Source organism: Myotis nattereri (assembly GCF_964212035.1).
Source record: "Myotis nattereri genome assembly, chromosome: 16".
Lineage (NCBI taxonomy): Eukaryota > Metazoa > Chordata > Mammalia > Chiroptera > Vespertilionidae > Myotis > Myotis nattereri.
The window spans coordinates 47875501-47899454 of record NC_138091.1 but is presented as its reverse complement, the minus strand read 5'-3'; the positions used below and the strand labels follow the sequence as shown (position 1 = coordinate 47899454).

Here is a 23954-nt window from a genome sequence, read left to right as displayed (position 1 = left end):
AGCCAAACCGGTTTCGGCTGTTTTTCTTGTTTAATGACATATCTCTCCTATCTTTTTGAGTACAAATTTCTAACAATGTCATTTCATTTTTATTTTTAGATGAGAAATTGTAACATTCTATTCTGTGACCAAAATTTGCTAAAGTTTACTCTATTTTCAAGCTTTGTAAGGTTTAACATTTTCTACCTATATTTAGTATAGACATTATTGTTTATATGTACAGAGAGGTTCCATGAAGAAGCTGTGTATCTAACATTAATACTTTTGGCATAATAAATTAACAAAAAATTTTGAGTACCTATGATTATTGTGACCAATTGTATTTTCAGAACTCTAAATCAGATAAGCCCATCAAAGGCTGAGGCTGTGTTTTCATGTTTATATTATATTAACATACACAAGTACTAGGACTCCATAGATGCTTGTTGAATGAAGAATACTGACAACAGAAAAGGAATTAGCATTTAAAATATGAACTCTCAGCACTCTCCCTCCCAGAAGCACACCCATCCCTTTTCTCCCCATCTCAGGGTCCCCAGGAGACTTGCAGCCAAAGGAGCAATGGGCAGTGGCAGCTCTTTCTGGGCTAACCGCCCTGACCTGTCTCCAAGGCCTGCTTTTCTTTGACTTCCCAGTGAGCCAAAGCAGCCCCACCTAGGCTCTCTCCAGTTGCTTCTTCTATCGTAAACCCTTCCTTGATTCACTGTCCCCAACTTTAATAAATGCACTTTCAAAACAACAACAAAAAACCAACAAAACAAGAATTCTCACTTGGGCCCTAGCTGGTGTGTCTCAGTGGGTAGAGCATCAGAATGTGGACTGAAGGGGTCCCGTGTTTGATTCTGGTAAAGGGCACATGCCCAGGTTGGGGGCTCTATCCCCGGTGGGGGTTGTGCAGGAGGCAGCTAATCGATGATTCTTTGTCATCATTGATGTTTCTTTCTCTCTCTCCCTTCCTCTCTGAAATCAATATATATATATATAAAGAATTCTCACTTGGATAAATGCTCTCCGTACTCCATCAACTTTAAGGTTGCTAGGCTTATACTATTTGGAACATACTTTTATACAAAAAAATTTTACTTCTTTAAGTTCAAATTTTTTAAAAAATATATATTTTATTGAAATTTTACAGAGAGGAAGGGAGAGGGATAGAGAGCTAGAAACATCGATGAGAGAGAAACAGTGATCAGCTGCCTCCTGCACACCCCGCACTGGGGATGTGCCCCCAACCAAGGCACATCCCCTGACCGGAATCGAACCTGGGACCCTTCAGTCCGCAGGCCGACACTCTATCCACTGAGCAAAACCGGTTAGGCTTGAAGTTCAAATTTAACTGTGTTCCGTATTTTATCTGGCAACCCTATCAATTTATCCCAACAACATGCTTGGTATCTATGACGTGTGTCAGGAGCTGGGTGGGCTGCCTACCACCTGCCAAGCACCGTACCTAGCTGCTGAAAGTCTAAACAACCGGCAGCTAAGGGAAGGCTCAGTTGGAAAAATCTCGCGAGAAGCACACCATTAATCCTTTTTCGGGATCGTTCGGCGTCCCTCCCTCTTCCGCTCTCTCGCAGGATCACGGTTAATCTCGCGATCTTTGGGAAGTTCCGTTGGGGAAGATGGCGGCGGCCGGGAGCACCCGTCTCTTCCTGCCGCCAGGGACTTCAGACTGAGCCTTCTCGGGAAGAGTGGGGACTGCAGGTGCCCCGCGTCCTGGGAGCCGCAGCCCACTTGATCCCCCCGATAGTGGTGGGGAAGAGCTGGTCCAGTTGTGTAGGACTCAGGCTTTCCCCACTGTCAGGATGAAGGCTCAGGGGGAAACCGAGGGTGAGTGATGGAAGGGGAAGCAGGGGGGCGCGACACATCTGAGGGGGAGGGGGGGGATCTGGGAAAGGAGCTGGGGGTCCGATGCCTTCGCGGGGGCCACTCTCTCGTGGGCGCAGAGTCCGTGAGGCGGGATGTGTGTGAGTCTCGGGTTCTGACCGTGCCTTCCCTGATGGTGGAGAGCTCCGACTTTGTGGGGATGGGGACTCGCAACTTCTGGGAAGGTGTCCTGCTTAGCTCGGGGCCATCAGTTGGGCCTCAGGGCACTGTAATCCTCAGGTTGTGGAAGACCAGGCGAGTGACTCTCAAACGTGTGAATAATGGCCTGAGAATAGCAAGAGAGCTGTGTGTCAGAGGACCAGGGGGTGCTGGGGCGTGAGTGAAGCCAGGAGGTCCTTCTGATATGAAAGGCCTGCAGTTCCCTAGAACGTCACCGTGTTCAGAACTTGTCCTCTGGCATCTGCGTTGATTTGCATCCTTTCCATGACTGGACTGATTGAGAACTGAAAAACAGCTTTTCGGTGGAACCTTACTTTGATTCTCTCAAGTTCCTCCAGTTTTCAGTGCTTCCTTCGTATTTTGGACATCGTTTTCTATTACTAACACAGCGCACTGTATTATTTTGTACTTGTCTTCTCCACTTGATATTGAGCTTTGTAGATCAGGGACCTTGCCTTTCTCATTGTAGAGTTCCTGGAACATAAAATAGTTGCTCAAAAAAAGGTTTGATGTGAGCTTTCGTATAATGATATTTATCAGGCTTCTCAAGGGAAAGAAGGGGGGGTTGTTTTTTGAAGAAGAGGACAAAGAAAGGTTTACTCCTTGGGTGCAGGGGCAGGACAAGTGTAGAATGAAGCAGGAATTTTGTCTAGTTTGCTCACTGCCATATCCCCCAGCACATAAAATAGTGCTTGGACGAATGAGTCTTGAAAGTGGGAATTCCTAGAAATGTCTCCAGAACCGTAAACTGGATGAAATAGCCCCCAAACTAGTTTTCCAGAAGAAGAGGGCATTAGAGGGAGGAGATTGAATCTTGATTTAGAAGATGTCGCTGCCTCAACTCTGATTGATAACATTCTACTCATTTAAAAAAATATATATTTTTTATTGATTTCAGAGAGGAAAGGAGAGGGAGAGATAGAAACATCAATGATGAGAGAGAATCATTGATCAGCTGCCTCCTGCACACCCCTTACTGGGAATCGAGCCTGCAACCCAGGTATGTGCCCTTGACTGGAATCGAACCCAGGACCCTTTAGTCCGCAGGCCGACGCTCTATCCATTGAGCAAAACCAGCTAGGGCCTATTCATTTTTCAATGACATCTTTTCTGTAACATTCCACAACTAATAAACTTTTTCTCCTTTGAATTTCAATTAGTAATGCATCTTTGTGTGTGTTTTTTTCTTTTAATAAGAGAAATTTTATTTAGAAAGTTATAAAAGTAGTAGTAGAAGTGAGCCAGCTGGGCTGCTAGGCTCAGGAAACAAGTTACAGAAGCAAAAGAAGGATCCTTGGAGCTTAGGAGAGGGAAAGGCATAAGTAACGGGCCTGGGGGGTGGGGGAGGGATAAGAAAGGGAAGGGAAAGGCTGGGGCCTGCTCCCCACAAGAGATCAGCTGTGTATCTGTTCTTAAGAGCGTATCTCATTTTGCTTTGTGTGATGGTTATTTCCACATTTACTTATCCACACCCTTTCACAGATGTTATCTCAGGCATATTGTTTTTGCATTGCCCGTCGTCTCTAGCATAGACCCTTGCTCATACTAAGCAGTACAAGAATTCTCGAAAGGCGAGTTTAAGGGCAAGGAGATTTGCTCACCCACTGATTTCAGGAGCCAGTCTTTTCTACCTTTCTTTTACAACTCTGCTAGAAACTAATTCTTTAGCTATTGACATCTTCCCTTTCTCTATAGTTTTAGTTTGAATTCAAATAGGAGAAATCTGAATGACAAATAAAGCCTGTTTTCTTGATGATACTTATAAATTGATCTCTTAAAATTCTGTAAAAAGATGAACAAAGTTTATATTTTTCACATTGAAAATCAACTAACCATAGTAAGGCCATATTCAAATGTGTGCTCTACATATCTCATCAAGGGATATTATACATATCATGAAATAATTTTGTCACTAAATTGTAGTCCTGATCTTGAAACATGGTTAGAGATGGTTCTTTTTTGGTTCTCATTAAAAGTTTGACTAGAAAGCAGTCCTGTTCTGTGGTGTTCATTAGGTTAGGCCCATAATTTATGTGTCTTCTTGTCACTAAAAATAAATTCTTTGTATGTTTTGAAGTAAATGATATTGAAAAATATTTTAACTGAGTTCTTAACAGGATGTCATATGGGAGGGTTGTTTGCAAGAAAAACTATAAGGTCTTGAAAGAAGAGTTTCTAACAATGTCTTCTGATTTATATTGTAGAGTCGGAAAAGCTGAGTAAGATGAGTTCTCTCTTGGAACGGCTCCATGCAAAATTTAACCAAAATAGGCCTTGGAGTGAAACCATTAAGCTTGTGCGTCAAGTCATGGTGAGGATTGTGGTGTGTGCTTTGATAATTATTTAATAAGATATGTTCCCTGTGTCAAATTTTTCAAACTAGCTAATATAGTGTGTCTTTTGTTTTATTTATCATAAAGTTGATAGCCACCATGTACTCAGGTGTTTTAAGAATCTACCTAAGCCTGGCCTTTGTGGGTCTGGTTAAGCGCTGACTTATGAACCAGGAAATCACAGTACGATTCCCAGTCAGGGTACATGCCTGGATTGTGGGCCCGATCCTCAGTGTGGGGTGTTCAGGAGGCAGCCAATCTATGATTCTCTCTTATCATTGATGTTTCTATCTCTCTCTCTCTCCCTTCCTTCCTCTCTGAAATCAATAAAAAAATATGTTTTGTTTTTAAAAAGAGTCCACCTAAGAAGGAGACGTATTTATAAAATGGTATTAATCATGAGTTATGGTACACTGAGGTACTTTAGGCAAAGGTGCTAAGAAACACACCAATAAGAGACACATATGATAGACTGGGATAGAGACATTTATTCTTCACTTCCTGTTAAACTCCTTGATACTAATGTGATAGTACTTTCATTGTTTCTATGCTAGGAATTGAGTTTGCAATTCATTCTTTTTTTTTTTTTTTTAATTTGTTCTTAATTAGTTTCACTTCGTCAACCTCTTTTTCTGCAGTAGTACTCCTCCTTCCTGAGTCATTCACCATTCAGTAGTATGTTGAGCTCTTAGTTAAATGGAAGGCAGGGAGTTGGGGAGGATGGGGGCTGGATGTTAAAAGTTCATCCTTATGGTTCTGTGGTAATCAAGTGATGTAGGAAAACTTTACTTCTATGCGTTTACCTGGGCAATAGTTATATGGATGTATTTACTATGTGATAATTCATAGATCTCTTCGGATTCTTATACTCTTCTGTATACTTCAATGAAAGTACCCTCTCCTCCCCTCCAAATCTTATTCTGTGTCCAGAATAAGTTCAGTTTAGTAGTGTTTAAAATGATTAGTGTAGCACTAGCAAAATTACTGAATTTGTTATCAAAGACCTGTGTTTTAGGCTTGACACAAGTGATTATTACTTATATGACCTTGGACAAATTATTTAATACTAGAGGCCCTGTGCACAGATTTGTGCACTGGTGGGGTCTCTTGGCTTGGCCTGTGGGGATCGGGCTGAAACCGGCTCTCTGACACCCCCAAGGGGTCCTGAATTGTGAGAGGGCGGTTCTTGGGTGACGCACCCTGGAATCAGGCTCACCCCTCTCTGGTTTGGGTGTGTTACCTGAGAACCGCAGCTGTCAAGTCACTGCAGCTCGGCAGCTCCCACATTGAGCATCTGCCCCCTGGTGATCAGTGCGAGTCATAGCTACCGGTCAGAGTGTCTGCCCCCTGGTGGTCATTGCGTGTCATAGCTACCGATAGGACGGTCGCTTAGGCTTTTATATATATAGATATCTGAGTTTGTTTTCTCATTTGGAAAATAGAGGCACACAAACCAGTTTGCTTTTCCACATATATTAAGTCCTTAGTTAACATTTATTGGTTCTTGGAAACTGCAACTTTAAGCAAAATGATGTATAGTGAAACCAATATTATCATAGGTTAGTTGACATACATAAGAGTTAAGTTCCTGCCGAAACCGGTTTGGCTCAGCGGATAGAGCGTCGGCCTGCGGACTGAAAGGTCCCAGGTTCGATTCCGGTCAAGGGCATGTACCTGGGTGGCGGGCACATCCCCGGTGGGGGATGTGCAGGAGGCGGCTGGTCGATGTTTCTCTCTCATCGATGTTTCTGACTCTCTGTCTCTCTCCCTTCCTCTATGTGAAAAATCAATAAAATATATTTAAAAAAAAAAAAAAAGAGTTAAGTTCCTATGACATAGTTCTGGTCACAAAATATCACTGAACTTCTGAATAAAGACCCAGAACACTTTTTTTTTTTTTAATATTTTATTGATTTTTTACAGAGAAGAAGGAAGAGGGATAGAGAGCCAGAAACATCGTCGAGAGAGATTGATCAGCTGCCTCCTGCATGCCCCCCAGTGGGGACGTGCCCGCAACTAAGGCACATGCCCTTGACCAGAACCGAACCTGAGACCCCCGAGTCCGCAGGCCGATGCTCCATCCACTGAGCCAAACCGGTCAGGCCCAGAACACTTTTAATATTAACCCCTAGAGTGCCAGGGAGCGCGATTGTGCTCCTCCTGTCCTTCGCCAAAAGTGTCTTTCGCTATCGCGCTCCTCCTGCAGTGTCACTATTAGATGCTAGTAGTTCACTCTTTATTGACAGATGGCACCTAAGGAAAATCAGCAAAAATGCCTTGGCAATTTTAGCATAGTTCCTAGGATATTGGTTGGCACTCAAAGGGTTAAACGTCGAGCCCTAGCTAGTTTCGCTCAGTGGATAGAGCATCGGACTGAAGGGTCCCAGGTTCGATTCTGGTCAAGGGCACATACCTGGGTTGTGGGGTCGATCCCCCGTAGGGGGCGTGCAGGAGGCATCCAATAGATGATTCTCTCTCATCATTGATGTTTCTATCTCTCCCTCTCCCTCTCCCTCTCCCTTCCTCTTTAAAATCAATAAAAATACATTTAAAAAAATATTAAACATCGAAATATATGTGAGCTATACATCCATTTAAGAAATAGTAATGAAAATAAGTGAGATAATATTTCTAATTTGCTGGAATAAATTCAGAGTCTTGGGTGGCCAGAGCCTATCCTGGCAGCTCAGGGCTCAAGGTGGGAACCCACCCTGGACAGCATGGCCTTCCATTGCAGAGTGCACACACACACATACACACTCACACTCTCAGTCAGATGGGAACAATTTAGACATGGCAGTTTATCTAATGTGCCTTTGGGACATGGGTGGAAACCCAGAGAAAACTCACACAGACATGGGAAGAATGTGCAAATTTCACACAGTGGCCTCAGCCAGGAACCGATTTTTGTTTTCTCAATGTTATAATGAGATGAAGTTACTTGAGGACCTGCTATAATTCTGTTGTAAGGATCAGATCAGATAATGGATATTAAAGTGTCGGGTTGCTAAATTACTTTTTAACTAAATTCTACAAATATATGTGCATCTTCTGGCTCAAGGTTGTGTACATAAAAGGTATTTAAATTGCCCTGGTCAGTGTGACTTAGTTGGTTGGGCCTCATCTCGTGCACCAAAAGATTGCCTGTTCGATTTCCTGGTCAGGACACATGCCCGGGTTGTGGACTGATACCTGGTATAGGGCGTGCAGGAGACAGCCAATTGATGTTACTCTCTCATATTGTTTCTCTTTTCTTCCCTTCTTCTCTCTCTAAAAATCAATAAAAATATTTTTTAAAATGTTTTAAATAAAAGAATGGCAATTTTTACAGTCTTAGGACTCAGAGATTGTCATTTTTTATTTTTACTGGGAGTACAAGGCAGCCATATTCTAGTTTGAAATGTGTGCTATGTAAATGATATTGTCATTAGAGCAGTGGTTCTCAACCTTCCTAATGCCACGACCCTTTAATACAGTTCCTCATGTTGTGGTGACCCCCAACCATAAAATTATTTTTGTTGCTACTTCATCACTGTAATTTTGCTACTGTTATGAATCGTCATGGAAATATCTGATATGCAGTATGTATTTTCATTGTTACAAATTGAACATAATTAAAGCATAGTGATTAATCACAAAAACAATATGTAATTATATATGTGTTTTCCGATGGTCTTAGGCGACCCCTGTGAAAGGGTCGTTCGAACCCCAAAGGGGCCGCGACCCACAGGTTGAGAACCGCTGCATTAGAGAGACATTATGAGATAGAGGAATTTCAGGTGGCCTCTAAGGAACCCCTTTTATAGGGGTACCAGTGCCTTGGTTTGGTTACCATAACTTCTGTTGTCTACTTTTCACTTTTGCAGATTCAGAAACATAATTTTACTAGTATATCAAGATTTTAAATTGTTTACAACTGACATACTAACAAAATCTCAGTAGATTAACATGTAAATAAGAATGCCAATTTATTTATTTGCAACAGAGGGTCTATCTTTCCAGTTACCTAAACACTATATTCATTGTCCAAAGCGCCTCCTTGCATATTCAAGGTGCAAGGGAAGACAGATTATTAACTAATCAGATGTTTGTTTTGTGAGATTGCAATTAGATTAAAGAGAAGAATTAGGGCATGGAAAAGCCTGAAAAACTATCCTTATATCATAAAACTGTTCACATTTCTGGGGATTCTAATGTGCAGAGAAAAGCTTCTTCCTTGGATGGGGTTAGAAAATCTGTGCCCGTTTGTTTGTTTGTTTTGTTTTGCTCTTTGGGAATCCCTTTTCTGGACTACGCAATCTGTTACTTTGACTACTGTGTGGTTGTATTTCTTAGAATAATTTGGGAATTGCCAAATCTTATGAGCCACCCCATTTAACTGAGTAAATATTTTTTAAAATATATTTTATTGTTTTTTTACAGAGAGGAAGGGAAAGAGATAGAGAGTTAGAAACATCGATGAGAGAGAAGCATCGATCAGCTGTCTCCTGCACACCCCCTACTGGGGATGTGCCTGCAACCAAGGTACATGCCCTTGACCGGAATCGAACCTAGGACCCTTCAGTCCCCAGGCCGACACTCTATCCAGTGAGCCAAACCAGCCAGGGCTAACTGAGTAAATTTTAGGATGTAGTTACTTGTACAGGAGGCTGATCTCATTTATTACATTTTGATTCTTCCTAATTTCCCCCTTGAAAGTTATCTTACTTTATTTTTTTTTTTTATCCTCACTTGAGGATATGCTTTCTATTGATTTTTCAGAGAGAAAGAGAAACATTGATCAGTTGCCTCCCATATGTGCCCCAACCAAGGACTGAACCCGCAACCTAGATATGTGCCCTGACCAGGAATTGAACCTGCAATCTTTTGGTGCATGAGACAACACTCCAACCAACTGAGCCACCAGCCAGGGCATGGTTATCTTATTTTAGATCTGGGAATACCTTTTCCTTTCTTCTGTATATGGATATGGGTGTATCCATGTACTATATGAACTTTCTTCCTTTGGCTGGATGGACAGAGCAACGGTTAAGAATATATTTTTAAAAAGTCTATAGATTATCTAGAGCAGTGGTCACCAACCGGTGGTCTGCGGACCACTGGTGGTCCGTGAGGTCCGAAAGGTTGGCGACCACTGATCTAGAGTATAAAGAGAATATAGAATATATTCTACATATTCAAATATATAGGATATATTTGAGCCAGGGCTCAAGTAGATACAGTCTCTAGAGTACCCTGAAGTATTACTACTTGGATAATATATATGCTTATCTAAAACACTGTTAGCTCGGTTAATTTTTACCTCAAATGTTTTCCCACTTAATACAGGAGAAGAGGGTTGTGATGAGTTCTGGAGGGCACCAACATTTGGTCAGCTGTTTGGAGACATTGCAAAAAGCTCTCAAAGGTTTGTAATCATCTTTGAAATACGCTGATTTCTTAAAACTACCTGTTTAAGAAAGACTATTTTACACTTACACTAGAAATATAAATTGAAATAGGTCAACTTTCTATGCTAGGCTTTGGTTTTGCTTTTATTATGGAATTGAGATGCGCTCTTACCTGATGTTTTGAAACATTTATTTTGATCCTATTTTAGAGGCTGGTAGAGACTCAAAAGATAATTGATGAAGCATAACTATAGATAGCAGGGGAAAGTTGTTGTTTTTTTCACCTTTACATGTTTTCTTCTAATTAATTTTCAATAAGAAAATGGACATTTTGACGCTAAAAGATTTTTACTGTGTTTATAGACAATGTTTTCAGGAAAGCAAATATAAAATTTAAATTTTGAGCTTGATTATTCATGCTTATAATAAATTACCTTATGTTTTTTTGGGAGAAATGAAAGTAAAAAAAGATTTTCCTCTGATGCACCACAAATGAAACTTACTCAGCTGAATATTGGTTTATTTTTTCATTGTGGTAAAATGTTCATAACATAAAACTTATCATTTTGACCATTTTTAAACGTACAGTTTATTGGCATTAGATACATTCACATTCTTGTGTATCCATCGTCACCATCCATCTCCAGAACTTTATCATCTTCCCAAATTGAAACTGTGTACCCATTAAATAATAACTTCTCATTTCCTCCTCTCCCCAGCTCCTGGCAACTACCATTCTAATTTCTGTCTGTAAGAATTTGACTTTTCATAATAGTAGAATCATAAAGTATTTGTCCTTCTGTGACTGGTTTATTTCACTTAATATAATGTCTTCAAGGTTCATCCATTTTGTAGCATTTATCAGAATTCCCTTTTTATGAAAGCTGAATAATATTTTAATGTATGTGTATACCACATTTTGTTTATCTATTCAGCCATCAATGAACACATGGGTTATTTCCACCTTTTGGCTATTGTAAATAATGCCGCTATAAACACTTGAGTATTTTTATATTGTTTTATTTTATTATTATTTATTTTATTATTTTATTTTATATTTTATTTCAAAGAGTGGGTTTATTAAAGCTGGGGACAGTGAAACAAGGAAGGGCTTAGGATAGAAGAAGCAATAGGAGAGACTCTAGGTGGGGCTGCTTTTGTTCTCTAGAAATGTCATAGGAACGAAATGAGCCCAGGCGGGGCTACTTTGGCTCACTGGAAAGTCAGAGAAAAGGGGCCTTGGAGACAGGTTCAAGGGGTTAGCTGTCCATTGCTCCCCTGATTGCAAGTATTGTGGGGACCCTAAGAGTTTAGGAAATGCACACCTGAGAGGAAGAATGCCTGTTTTTATGTTGGTTTTGATGTTAATCTTCCTTATACAAACGTTAGCAGATAACTGTATCTTCTTTAAATTAAACGTAACTGTCCCAAATGAGTAATGAAGAAGGGAGAAGAGAAAGATCCATTAGTTTTTTCAAATATATTTTTAAAAATTGACTTTAAAGAGAAGAAGGGGGAGAGAGAAACATTGATAAACATTCATAGGTTGTCTCCCGTATGCGCCTGACCGGGGATCTAACCCTCAATCTGGGTATGTGCCTGACCTGGAATTGAAGCTGCCACCTTTTGGTGTACTGGACGATGCTCCAACCAACTGGGCTATACCGGCCAGGGCTCAAATAGATTTTTTTTTACCTTTATTACTGCATAGGCCATAGCTAACCCTTACCAATGACCTTTGTGCAAATTGTAAGCATTCGAACTATTGAATGTGTTTATCACTTTGAAAGGATGGTCTTTGAAGAAAACAATTTAAGTTATTTGGAGCATCCTTTGTGATTTCCTTTTTTTTCACCCTTTCATAGTAACATCTTTACCCGCAATGACTGATCGTTTGGAGTCCATAGCAAGACAAAATGGGTAAGTAGACAGACTATCTGTAGGCAGAAATGTTTAACTTAGTGTTGACTTTGGGTGGCTTTATTTATGTGTCTTCTATTAATTTTTGTTTTGATTTGTTCCTGCTAGACTGGGCTCTCATCTCAGTGCCAGTGGCACTGAATGTTACATCACGTCAGATATGTTCTATGTGGAAGTGCAGTTAGATCCTGCAGGACAGCTTTGTGATGTAAAAGTGGCTCACCATGGGGAGAATCCTATGGTATGTGTTGTCGATATTTCACTGGAATCTGTGGGGTTTACTTAGGGACATTAATTTTAAAATGAAATTGTTGGGGTTTGAAATAGCTTGGGTTAGTGTTTTCATGAGCCACTATAGAGGTGATGTGATAGGCTACAACATCAGTAGCTTTAGAATGGGATTTAGAGTAACATGGGTCCATCTCTAACATCATCGAAAAGCTTTAACAAGTGGAAACACCAGAGGAACCCTTTCCATTTCATATACACAAACATGAGCCGCAATTGAACAATAGGTGCTGGGGTTTCAGAGATAATTAATAAAGTTTCTATCCTCAAAGAACTTAACATAATCAAGATGGACAGATAATCTTGTATATAGCTGATGTCTCTGAAAAATCCTATAGAAGGGATGAGTCTAAAATGCGTGTAACCAGACAACTGGATATGGATTCCAAGGACGGCATTAAAGAGAGGTCCTGATGTTTTAAACAAGCTACTGAAAGTTGATTCTTTTATAAACTATTTCATATAATTTCCCTTCCCAATCCCATGGTTTACCAAGTAGGAAGAAGATGTTTTTTGATATCTTAATAATAAGGAACTTCTATAGAAGTTTGAATGGCATGTGTGCTAATAAGAGAAAAATTCTTGGTGTCTTCAGAGATCTTAAAGTAGTTTAATATTTTAACGTAATTTCTTTAATTTCAGAGCTGTCCAGAGCTTGTACAGCAGCTAAGGTAAGCAAATGACATAGTCCCTGATATTGGCAGACAATGCTGTTCTTTATAGCTAGGTTTTGAGGCCAGTCAAAAGTTACCTTCCTGAGGAACAAATTTATTTTCTTGGGTCAAGATTTTTCAGAGCCTATACTTGTTCACTTTCAGGACTGACTTAACTTGATTTCTTATCCTACTCAATCTAGTCCAGGGTTTTTCAGCTTTGGCAGTGTTAATAATTTGGATTGGAAAATTCTTTGCTGTAGGGGGCTGCCCTGTGCATTGTAGGATGTTTAACAGCATCTGTGGTGTCTCTCCACTAGTCGCCAGTAGTAGCTCTTGAGTTGCAACAATCAAAAATATCTCCAGGTATGCCCTAGCCAGTTTGGCTCAGTGGATAGAGTGTTGGTCTGCTGACTGAAAGGTCCTGGGTTCGATTCTGGTCAAGGGCACATGCCCGGATTGCAGGCTTGATCCCTAGTAGATGGCATGCAGGAGGTAGCCAATCAATGATTCTCTCTCATAATTGATGTTTCTATCTCTCTCTCCCTCTCCCTTCCTCTCTGAAATCAATAAAATATATTTTTTTAAAAAAGGAAAAGGAAGTGATTTAAAAATCTCATTTGCTCTGGCTGGTATGGGTCAGTGGTTAGAGCGTTAGCCTGTGCACTGAAGGATCACTGGTTCAATTCCCCATCAAGGACACGTACATGGGTTGGAGGTTTGATCCCAGGCCCCGGTCTGCATGCATGAGGGTGGCAACCAATTGATGTGTCTCACATGATGTTTCTCTTTCTGTCTCCCTTCCTCCCTCCCTCCTTTCCACTTTAAAATCAATGGGGAAAATGTCCTTAGGTGAGGAAATAAATAAATAAATGGCTTATTACTTAAGAGAAAATTAGTATATAAATTATCAGTTCTTTTTTACTATCTTTTTAAAAAAATGTTTTTATTGATTTTTAGAGAGAGAAGAATGGAGAGGGATAGGGAGATAGAAACACCAATGAATTGGCTGCCTCCGCATGCCCCCCACCAGAGATTGCGCCTGCAACCCAGGCATATGCCCTGACTGGGAATCGAACTGGTGACTTCTTGGTTCCTGGGTCAATGCTCAACCACTGAGCCACACAGGGTGGGCTTAACTATCTTATTTATTTATTTATTTATTTATTTATTTATTTATTTATTTATTTATTTATTACAGAGAGGAAGGGAGAGGGATAGAGAGTTAGAAACATCAATGAGAGAGAAACATTGATCAGCTGCCTCCTGCACACCTACTGGGGATGTGCCTGCAACATCCCCTGCAACCAAGGTACATGCACTAGACTGGAATCGAACCTGGGACCCTTCAGTCCGCAGGCTGACACTCTATCCACTGACCCAAATCGGTTAGGGCTGGGCTTAACTATCTTTTATACTGCTTATTAACACATCCAGAAAAATGGGCAGAAAAAGAAAAACCTTTCATTTTCTTTTGCTATTGTTTTTAAAAATATATTTTTATTCATTTCAGAGAGGAAGGGAGAGGGAGAGAGAGATAGAAACATCAATTATGAGAGAGAATCATTGATCGGCTGCCTCCTGCCCGCCCCCTACTGACGACTGAGCCCACAACCTGGACACATGCACTTGACCAGAATTGAACCCAGGACCCCTCAGTCCACAGGCCTACACTCTATCCACTGAACCAAACCAGCTAGGGCTCTTTTGCTATTTTTGATTAATTCTAGAAACCTGGCTGGGGGGAAAGAGAATAGAGCAAATTATGAAAATTAGTTTTATATAGCCATGATTTTTGGCACTTTGCTGTTAAGATTGAGTAGTAAATATATCTTTTATTCTCCTCCCTCTCCCCTCTTCCCTTAACTCCTTATAGGGAAAAAAATTTTGATGAATTTTCTAAGCACCTTAAGGGTCTTGTTAATCTTTATAACCTTCCAGGAGACAAGTGAGTATTTTTATTTTTTGCTATTGTTGTAAAAAAAACAATATAAATCTATAAACTATTTTGTGCTTAGAAGTTTGCCAAGCCTTTTGCCCTATCTCATTTGTGATTTCTAATAGTACTGGCAATCTAGAGCTCACCTTCCAACTCTGTTTTTTTTTTTTTAATTGCTTAAAGTATTATAAAGCGTATTACATATGTCTCCTTTTTTTTTCTCCCCTTGACCTTCCCCTGGCCTCGCCTACCCCCAGTGTCTTGTGTCCATTGGTTATACTTATATGCATGCATGCAAGTTCTTTGGTTGATCTCTTACCTCCCCCCCCCAACTCTATGTTTTTAAGTTATTTTAAATTAACAATATCTGCATAAATGCATTATGCTAAAAGAGACTATAATCCTTGAGGTGTCTTCAACATATTGATTTCTGGGCTAAAAGAAATTAGTTGTTGTAGAACTGGCTTGTCATTTTTACTTTTATCCTACTTGGGATTCTGTTAACCTGCTTGGCTCTTTTATTTTTATTTATTTATTTATTTAATTTTTTATTTTTATTTTTTATTGCTTAAAGTATTACAAAGAGTATTACATATGTCTCCTTCCCCCCTGCCCCCTTGACATTCCCCCGGCTTCCCCTACACCCCAGTGGCTTGTGTCCATTGGTTATGCTTATATGCATGCATGCAAGTCCTTTGGTTGATCTCTTACCCCGCCCTCCCCCCCCAACTCTATGTTTTTAAGTTATTTTAAATTAACAATATCTGCATTAATGCATTATGCTAAAAGAGACTATAATCCTTGAGGTGTCTTCAACATACTGATTTCTGGGCTAAAAGAAATTAGTTGTTGTAGAACTGGCTTGTCATTTTTACTTTTATCCTACTTGGGATTCTGTTAACCTGCTTGGCTCTTTTAAATAGAGATAAAAATTAGCTTTGATAGATCACTGGATTATTTTTTTTTTGCTTTTAAGTTTAGAAACACATTTTAATCAAAATCTAAATACAGTTACTAAAATACTGACTTCTCTAGAAAACCGTGCCTATACACTAATACATTGCATCTATCATGTTACAAATACAAAAACTATAAGTTAAACCACCATCCTTCAACAATTGAGCAAAGATAGAATGCCTAAGGAACAACATGGATGGACTTGCAGAGGCTGGGCTGTTTTACTTAAAGCACCATTAAAAAAAGAACACAAATGCGTGGATTTTTGGGTGTATACATTGAGTTGAACTTTTGGCACTAGGAATATCACTATAGATTTTTATTTTTTTATTATTTTTTAAAATATATCTTACTGATTCCAGAGATGAAGGGAGAGAGAGAGATAGAAACACCAATGATGAGAGGAAATCATTGATCGGCTGCCTCCTGCACACCCTATGTTGGGGGCTAAGCCCATAACCTGGGCATGTGCCCCGACTGGGAATTGAACCGTGACCTGCTGGTTCATAGATCGATGCTCAACCTCTGAGCCATGCTGGCTGAGCCTCACTATGGATTTAAAAAAAGAAAAACATTTTAAAGGTTTTTTGATGTGTGTGTGTGTGTGTGTGTGTGTGTGTGTGTGTGTGTTTTAATGATTTATCTCTTGTTCTCTTCATCTACTTTCTAGCAAACTGAAGACTAAAATGTACTTGGCTCTCCAATCCTTAGAACAGGATCTATCTAAAATGGCAGTCATGTATTGGTAAGACTAAGGTGTCAATTCTGTATGACCCTTCTGAGTACCCCATTCTTAAAGTTTTTTTATATTGGGCATTGCCAGGGTTCTATTATATGGAGTTGGGCAAAAGAAGGTTTACAGTTGTTCATATGGAAAATAATACAAGTATTAATAAATAATACAAGAATAAACTCTGTTTTTGTACTCAAAACTGTAAACCTACTCTTGCCCCACCTGTATATATTTATATGACACATGTATATTACTATATATCTGTATTTTACCTATATTATCCATCTTGTCCATTTCTTTTCACTTCCCAAATGTTGACTGTATTCCATTTTCTGACTGTCAGTATCCCTAAGTTGATGGTTGGTATTCCCTGGGTTTTATCTGAAGTCTTGTCAAACCTGGCCTCCCATCTAATAAATAATAGTCTAGTTGTAATTTTTCTTTGCCACATTATATATTGCTATATACTTGGAAATAATCCTTTCACTTTGAAGGTGAAATACAATTGTTATATGCCCAAGTACAGGACAGAGCCATTAATTACATGTCTTTTAAGAGCTGAACTCATTTTCACAATGTGTACTGATACCTTCAGGCTTTAAATACAAACAAACATAGATAATTTGTCTTGCAGGAAAGCAACCAACGCTGGTCCCTTAGATAAGATTCTTCATGGAAGTGTTGGCTATCTCACTCCAAGAAGTGGGGGTATGTGATCCTATTTTGCTTATTTAGAAAAATGTCTAATTTTCGTTGAGAGGTCATTACTTAAAATTTCACCTTAGACCAGGCCGGTATGGCTCAGTGGTATGAACTGGGAGGTCATGATTCTATTCCCGGTCAGGGCACATGCCCAGGTTATCGGCTCGATCCCCCAGTGGGGGGCATGCACGAGGCAGCTGATTGATGATTCTCTTTTGTCATTAATGTTTCTCTCTCTCTCCTCTCCCTTCCTCGCTGAAATCAATAAAAATATATATATTTTTAAATGTCACCTTGGGTTTATAAGCAGAGGGAGAAAATTATTAGTCATTTCTAAGGTATTAACACCTGTCTTCCCTACATTTTATATTTTTAATTGTGAAGTAAATTGTTGCCACTAGAATCAATACTTATGCTTCTGTCATATTTCATAAGCTGCTTTGGAGCATGAGTCTTCATGTCTGTGAAATTATTTCCTGTATATAGGTTTATACAAATGGGATGTTTTTCTTTATTTGTAATTTACCTGGTAAAGATGTAGTGATAAGTTTTCTTTTTCATAGGTCATTTAATGAATTTGAAGTACTATGCCTCTCCTTCTGACCTGCTGGATGATAAGACTACATCTCCCATCATTTTGCATGAGAATAATGGTAAGACTTTAAAGCAACTGAAGGTTTTTATCAGTGTTTAAAAAAAATTTTTTTAAGTTTGAATGCCTAGGTTTGCTTGTACTTCCTGGTTTGCTACTTGTAATAAGTTTGTCATCCCTGTTAAAGTTTGGTACTGATACAGTCACACACACACACACACACACACACACACATGCATACATATCTCCATATATAAATATGTACACATATATATGTGAATAAGTAAATGAATGAATTAAAAGATATAAACCACCCTGACTTGAAATAATCCCCTTTAATCATTACTTTAATGGTGAAGAAATTGGCCAACTTACTTAGGAATTATAATAATGGATGTTATTTTCTATTTGCACTTAATACACTAAAACAAAATGAGAAATGGCCTAATACCGTATTTGGTCCCCTTATAACTTCAATCATTGATTACCCTATAATCATAATTCTATTTAAATACATTCTGAAGTTGGAGAAAATAAGCAAATATCAGTAATGAGCCTTAAAAATTTTTTCCTTGGACTGCATTATTTCCTGTATTCTGTTTTATTTACTGACAGAAACTCTGGTTAGTTAGAAAGGTAACTTCTAGCATTTCTAAGTTATATAGGTATTACAGTATCTGTAAAACAAAATAGGTCTGACAAATCATGCAGAAGTTAGCCTGTTTTTTGTTTTCTTAATGTTAGGGTCCTTATAATTTGTGTTACTTTGAAAAATATCCTTTTTCTTTTCTCTTCCCAGTTCCTCGATCTTTGGGCATGAATGCATCAGTGACAATTGAAGGAACATCTGCTATGTATAAACTCCCAATTGCACCATTAATTATGGGGTCACATCCAGTTGATAACAAATGGTAAGTTAACTATAATTAATCCTAGGGTAGCAAAGTCCATTTTTTACCATCAAGCCCAGTTTTAAGCCAGTTTCACTTGGCTCTTCCCTCACTTGACTTTCCAGAGATTGGCTTTTTGTTTTATCCATTTAATTTCTTTTTTTAATGTTTATTTTAATGTTCCTCTGAGGTTTGCTCATGGAACACATTCTCTGTCCTGAGAGAGAAAGAAGAGAACTGTGCTAATTCCTCTTTTTAAATAATTGCTCCTTTTTCTCTCATGGGACTTACGTTGGTTTGGAGTTACGTTGGAGCGATAACTAGAGAACATGCCTCAGTATACATGTTTGATTAAATACTTTAGAGTTAATAAATAGGATGTTTCGGAATTGGGGGAAGAAAGTTTTGATAGGCTTTGTGAGTATGTGTTTATATGAAGCAGACATATCTAAGAATGGGTGTTTAGATTTTTCATTTTCATATCAAATCAAAACCCAACCCTACCTCTTCTTTTATTTGAAGGACCCCATCTTTTTCCTCAATCACCAGTGCCAATAGTGTTGATCTTCCTGCGTGTTTCTTCTTGAAATTTCCCCAGCCAATCCCAGTATCTAGAGCATTTGTTCAGAAACTTCAGAATTGCACAGGTGAGTTCTAAGTATCAGTAGCTAAACTTGTTATAAGTATGAAAAAGCAAGCTTCAAATTCAGATTATCTTAGACCTCTTTTGGTCTTGTAGGCCTCAAAAAAGTATTGATGGGTATAGATGTTATGGTACTTGGTACTGAAGTACTTTTTGAATAAATGGACAAATGAAGTAGAAGTCATGAAAGGAAAACTGAGCTGTCAACGTTTTGATCTTATTGTGATCATTATATTGGTCCTTTCCCCCCTTCCCCCAGGAATTCCATTGTTTGAAACTCCACCAACTTATATACCCCTCTATGAACTGATCACTCAGTTTGAGCTGTCAAAGGACCCTGACCCCATACCTTTGAAACACAACATGCGATTTTATGCTGTAAGTAAGACTCTGTGGGCTGTTGTAGGTTATGTTTGGACCCAAAATGAGAATCTTCCTTTATAGGATTACTGAGGTTAAGTAACATTCTATTGGACTGCTGGATCATATCCTATTTCCTCAGTCAGGCAGGAAATTACAGAAATCTCTGGAACATACTGAAGAAAGAGCATAAGCTTCTAAGTCAGGAAACAACATACATTTCATTGTTGAAATTTCAGATGAAAGTTCCTTAATGGTATTTGGACTTTTACAAGCATATGAGTAGGTGTTAAATATTCTTATTGTTTAATTTTTCAAGTGCCATAAGCTTATAATCTGGAAAGGTCCTTTATTCAGATACATCCAGAGAAGAAAGTGCTTGAATGCCCTGGCTGGTGTGGTTCAGTTGGTTGGGCATTGTCCCGTGCTCTGAAAGGTTGCCGGTTCTATTCCCGGTCAAGGCACATGCCGGGGTTGTAGCTTGAGCCCTGGTAGGAGGCAGCCAGTTGATGTCTGTCTGTGTGTGTCTATCTGTCTCTCTGTCTGTCTCTCTGTCTCTCTGTCTCTCTCTCTCTCTCCCTCTCCCTCTCTCCCCCTACTTCCCTCCCTCCCTCCCTCTCTCTCTCTTGCTCCGTCTCTTTCCTCCCTCTCTAAAAATCAATGAAAATATTTTTTTTTAAAAAAAGGAAAATGCTGGAGTGAGTAAATTAAGGGAAGTTTCAAAACCTCATTTTCACTTGAATTTGTTGGAATGTTTGATGATAGTCTAGACTAAAGTAGTAGTTCCCAAATTCTGGCTGCATTATAATTATATATAGAATATTTTATTAAAAATACAGATTTTATACAGATTTCTGAGGTAATTTTCATGTTAGCTAGGCTAGGAAACCACTACCAGAACATTTACAAAAAAAGGGTCTGTTCAGCCACATGGGTAATTAGCATTTATAACATCAGCTGACCAAAGAATTCAATGGAGTTCTATTACTCACTGAGTTTTGAGGTGTAGGTTGTTTTTTAGGATAGTTGTGGTTGGAGAATAATGTGTGAGTAAATAGCATTCATTTCCTTTGTTCTTTTTGCCTAGGCTCTTCCAGGTCAGCAGCACTGCTATTTCCTTAACAAGGATGCTCCTCTTCCAGATGGCAGAAGTCTACAGGGAACCCTTGTTAGCAAAATCACCTTTCAGCACCCTGGCCGGGTTCCTCTTATCCTAAATCTAATCAGACACCAAGTGGCCTATAATACCCTAATTGGAAGCTGTGTCAAAAGAACTATTCTGAAAGAAGGTACTGTCTTTCCTTTTGATTTCCTTACTAATAAATGGAAACTGATAACTCCAGTGGTTTTTAATTTGGTAGCCCATCATATTATCTATGGAACTTTAAAAAAGACAGATATTTGGTTTCTATATCCACATGAACTGAAGAACTGAATTAGAACCTCAGTGGGAGGTGTTGGGAATCTAGTTGAAGCTCCACAAATAATCTGATGGAACCAATCTATAAATTAGCATATGGAAACCACTGTGGGTTTGCAATGGACTTAGTCTTTCTCTACATACAGTGATATAATTGGTTAACTAAGGGCCTGAACCCTGCAGTTGAATATAAAGTAGAACTTGAGATGCTGTAGGTGAAAGGACTTCTTGATATCTAAATTTTAGGTTGTTAAGAGAGTTCTTTTAGTCCCGAGTATATTTCCTCCCTCCATTCTTTGGAGAACTTAATCATATAGTTTACAAAAGGATGAAACCTGTGCCTTTTTCTCCCAGGATTCTGGAATGCTGGTGTTTTTCAAACAGCGTTTAGAACAGGGGTGGGCAAACTTTTTGACTCGAGGGCCACAATGGGTTCTTAAACTGGACCGGAGGGCCGGAACAAAAGCATGGATGGAGTGTTTGTGTGAACTAATATAAATTCAAAGTAAACATCATTACATAAAAGGGTACAGTCTTTTTTTTTTTTTTTTTTTTTTAGTTTTATTCATTTCAAACAGGCCGGATCCGGCCCGCGGGCCGTAGTTTGCCCACGGCTGGTTTAGAAGCTTTGATATGAATTTTAGCTGCTCTAGTTAACCACAGTTACTTTTTACCTTAGTTGTAAAACACTTTAGTGAAAGAGATGTATCAGTGCAAATGCTAGGCAAGAAGAAATGGAAGGTAAATCAGGAGATACTTTTTATGGGAATAAGAATTGCTTTAGAAATGAGAAATTTTAGAGAGCATATGCAAGTATGCCTATGGACCTTCTATTTCATGTATTTGAATCTTAGGAGAATTCTTCTAAGAGCTTCAGGGCACCTAAAAATGAGTTTTTTATGGTAGTTATGAAGTTAGTTCTTCAGAGATGCTTTCTGCCAAGCAAGTATGTGATCCTTGATTCTGGGCTGCCAGCATGTTTAGCTTAAGAACATCTGATGACAGATATGTGTGTATTTGGTATAAATATACATTTTAGATTGTAACCCTATGTCCTTGCTCACCAGATTATGGGTTGCACAGCTAACAGCTGCAAACACTGATAGAAAGCAGGGTTTATGGCAGTGTTTCTGGATGTCTGCTTATCAAACAGAATGAGAAACTCCTCTTGGCCACATTTATATTCAGAATTCACTTTTAAGGCAGGGTGTTTATATCTTTCAAGGTCTTTAACAATTTAGGGATTAAATGCCTTTATTTTTTTATTTTTATTTTTAATGTATTTTTATTGATTTCAGAGAGGGAGAGGGGGAGAGAGATAGAAACATCAGTGATGAGAGAGAATCATTGATTGGCTGCCTCCCCTGCAAGTCCCCTACTGGGGATCGAGCCCGCAACCCAGGCATGTGCCCTTGACGGAATCGAACCTGGGACCCTTCAGTCCATAGGCTGACACTCTACCCACTGAGCCAAACCAGCTAGGGCGAATGCCTTCATTTTAGAAAATTGAAATTTAGTTCTTTGTTTCAGAGTATTTATAACATAAACTGGCAGATTCCTTTTATTCCCTGTGAATGGTATAGTAGGTGTGGGATTTAGTTTCCAAGGAAAGAAAAAAATTCATTCTTTACACTTAGGGATTATTTCCTTGTCTCGAGTCTTATACTTATTATTTTATGATGTTTTCTTTGCCTTTTAGATTCTCCTGGGCTCCTTCAGTTTGAAGTGTGTCCCCTCTCAGAGTCCCGCTTCAGTGTATCTTTTCAACACCCTGTGAATGACTCCCTGGTGTGTGGTGAGTTGTATGGGTGGCTGCCATCTCTCTCAGAGCAGCAGTTTGGTTCCTTCATCTCTTTTTGAAAACTCAGAAGCTGAATCTAACTCAAATACTTCTTATATATTTTGTCTTTCAGTGGTAATGGATGTGCAGGACTCAACACATGTGAGCTGTAAACTCTACAAGGGGCTGTCAGATGCACTCATCTGCACTGATGACTTCATTGCCAAAGTTGTTCAAAGGTAGCACTGGCCCTTTCCATCAGAGTCCCAGTAAGAGGCGTATAGTGATGTGTGTGTCTTTTTCAGTATTAGAGTGAATTGGAAGTTTAGAAGGAAAACATTTAGTCACTGCTTTGAATTCACTCTTCTCTGCTTTCAATTCTAAAGCAATATGAGCTTTGGTTTTTAAAATATCATTCAAAATATCATGAGAGTAAAAGGGTGTAAGGTAGGTAACTTCAACCTGGCATTAGGGTTCTTGTAGGAGGAAGAGAGCTGAAATAAGATGTAGGTCTTTTTTTACTTACCTCTTTGTAACATGTCAGTGACAGTGAGTGGGAAGATACTTAAGCCAGTTAGCTTTCCAGAAACATTGTTTAATTACCATTTTGTAAATAAATTTTATTGGAACAGAGCCATGTCTGTTTATTTACATATTGTCTATGGTGGTTTTGCAGCTAAGATGGCAGGGTAGTTAGACAGAAACCATATGATCTTCAAAAGCCTAAATTGTTATTAGTTGGACCTTTAAGAATGGTTGCTACATGTTCTAGAGCAAATGTTTTCAAACATAGGTTTATTAATATAAGTTTAAAAGATAGAAAGTGCTTTGCTTTAAAATAAACAAGACTTCATACCAGTAGTAGCACTTCTTACAGTATTGTTTTGGGGTGGTCTAAGCCATTAAGGTTTAGAACAGTGATGGCGAACTTTTTGAGCTCGGCGTGTCAGCATTTTGAAAAACCCTAACTTAACTCTGGTGCCCTGTCACATATAGAAATTTTTTTGATAGTTGCAACCATAGTAAAACAAAGACTTATATTTTTGAGATTTATTTTATATATTTAAATGCCATTTAACAGAAAAATCAACCAAAAAAAATGAGTTCGCGTGACACCTCTGACACGCGTGTCATAGGTTCGCCATCACTGGTTTAGAACTTAGATGGGGAGTTCCAGTGGCGCAATCGGTTAGTGCGCGGTACTTATAAGCACTTAGATGGGTCAAGAGATTTTTCTAGTGGTTGATTAAGATAAATCATGTATCCCATTAATCATATGTCAGGCTCTAGAAGGAAGGCATTTTGTTA

At 39.0% G+C, this 23954-nt stretch overlaps 1 protein-coding gene across 3 annotated transcripts in view; it reads left to right on the top strand.

Moving 5' to 3' along the window:
- Positions 1-1615: 1615 nt before the first annotated feature.
- MED1 (mediator complex subunit 1) overlaps positions 1616-23954 on the top strand; it is a gene marked incomplete at its 3' end in the record, with an annotated part of 28969 nt that continues 6630 nt past the window's right edge. For all 3 annotated transcript variants that reach the window (XM_081108798.1, XM_081108797.1, XM_081108799.1), the window contains exons 1-16: positions 1616-1830; positions 4251-4357; positions 9708-9786; positions 11635-11689; positions 11798-11930; positions 12620-12648; positions 14507-14578; positions 16197-16271; positions 16894-16967; positions 17525-17614; positions 18353-18464; positions 18966-19090; positions 19346-19464; positions 20534-20735; positions 22566-22661; positions 22780-22885. In XM_081108798.1, the coding sequence (XP_080964924.1) occupies positions 1806-1830; positions 4251-4357; positions 9708-9786; positions 11635-11689; positions 11798-11930; positions 12620-12648; positions 14507-14578; positions 16197-16271; positions 16894-16967; positions 17525-17614; positions 18353-18464; positions 18966-19090; positions 19346-19464; positions 20534-20735; positions 22566-22661; positions 22780-22885 (1499 nt within the window). In that variant the 5' untranslated portion in view covers positions 1616-1805. The remainder of the gene's footprint in view (positions 1831-4250; positions 4358-9707; positions 9787-11634; positions 11690-11797; positions 11931-12619; positions 12649-14506; positions 14579-16196; positions 16272-16893; positions 16968-17524; positions 17615-18352; positions 18465-18965; positions 19091-19345; positions 19465-20533; positions 20736-22565; positions 22662-22779; positions 22886-23954) is intronic.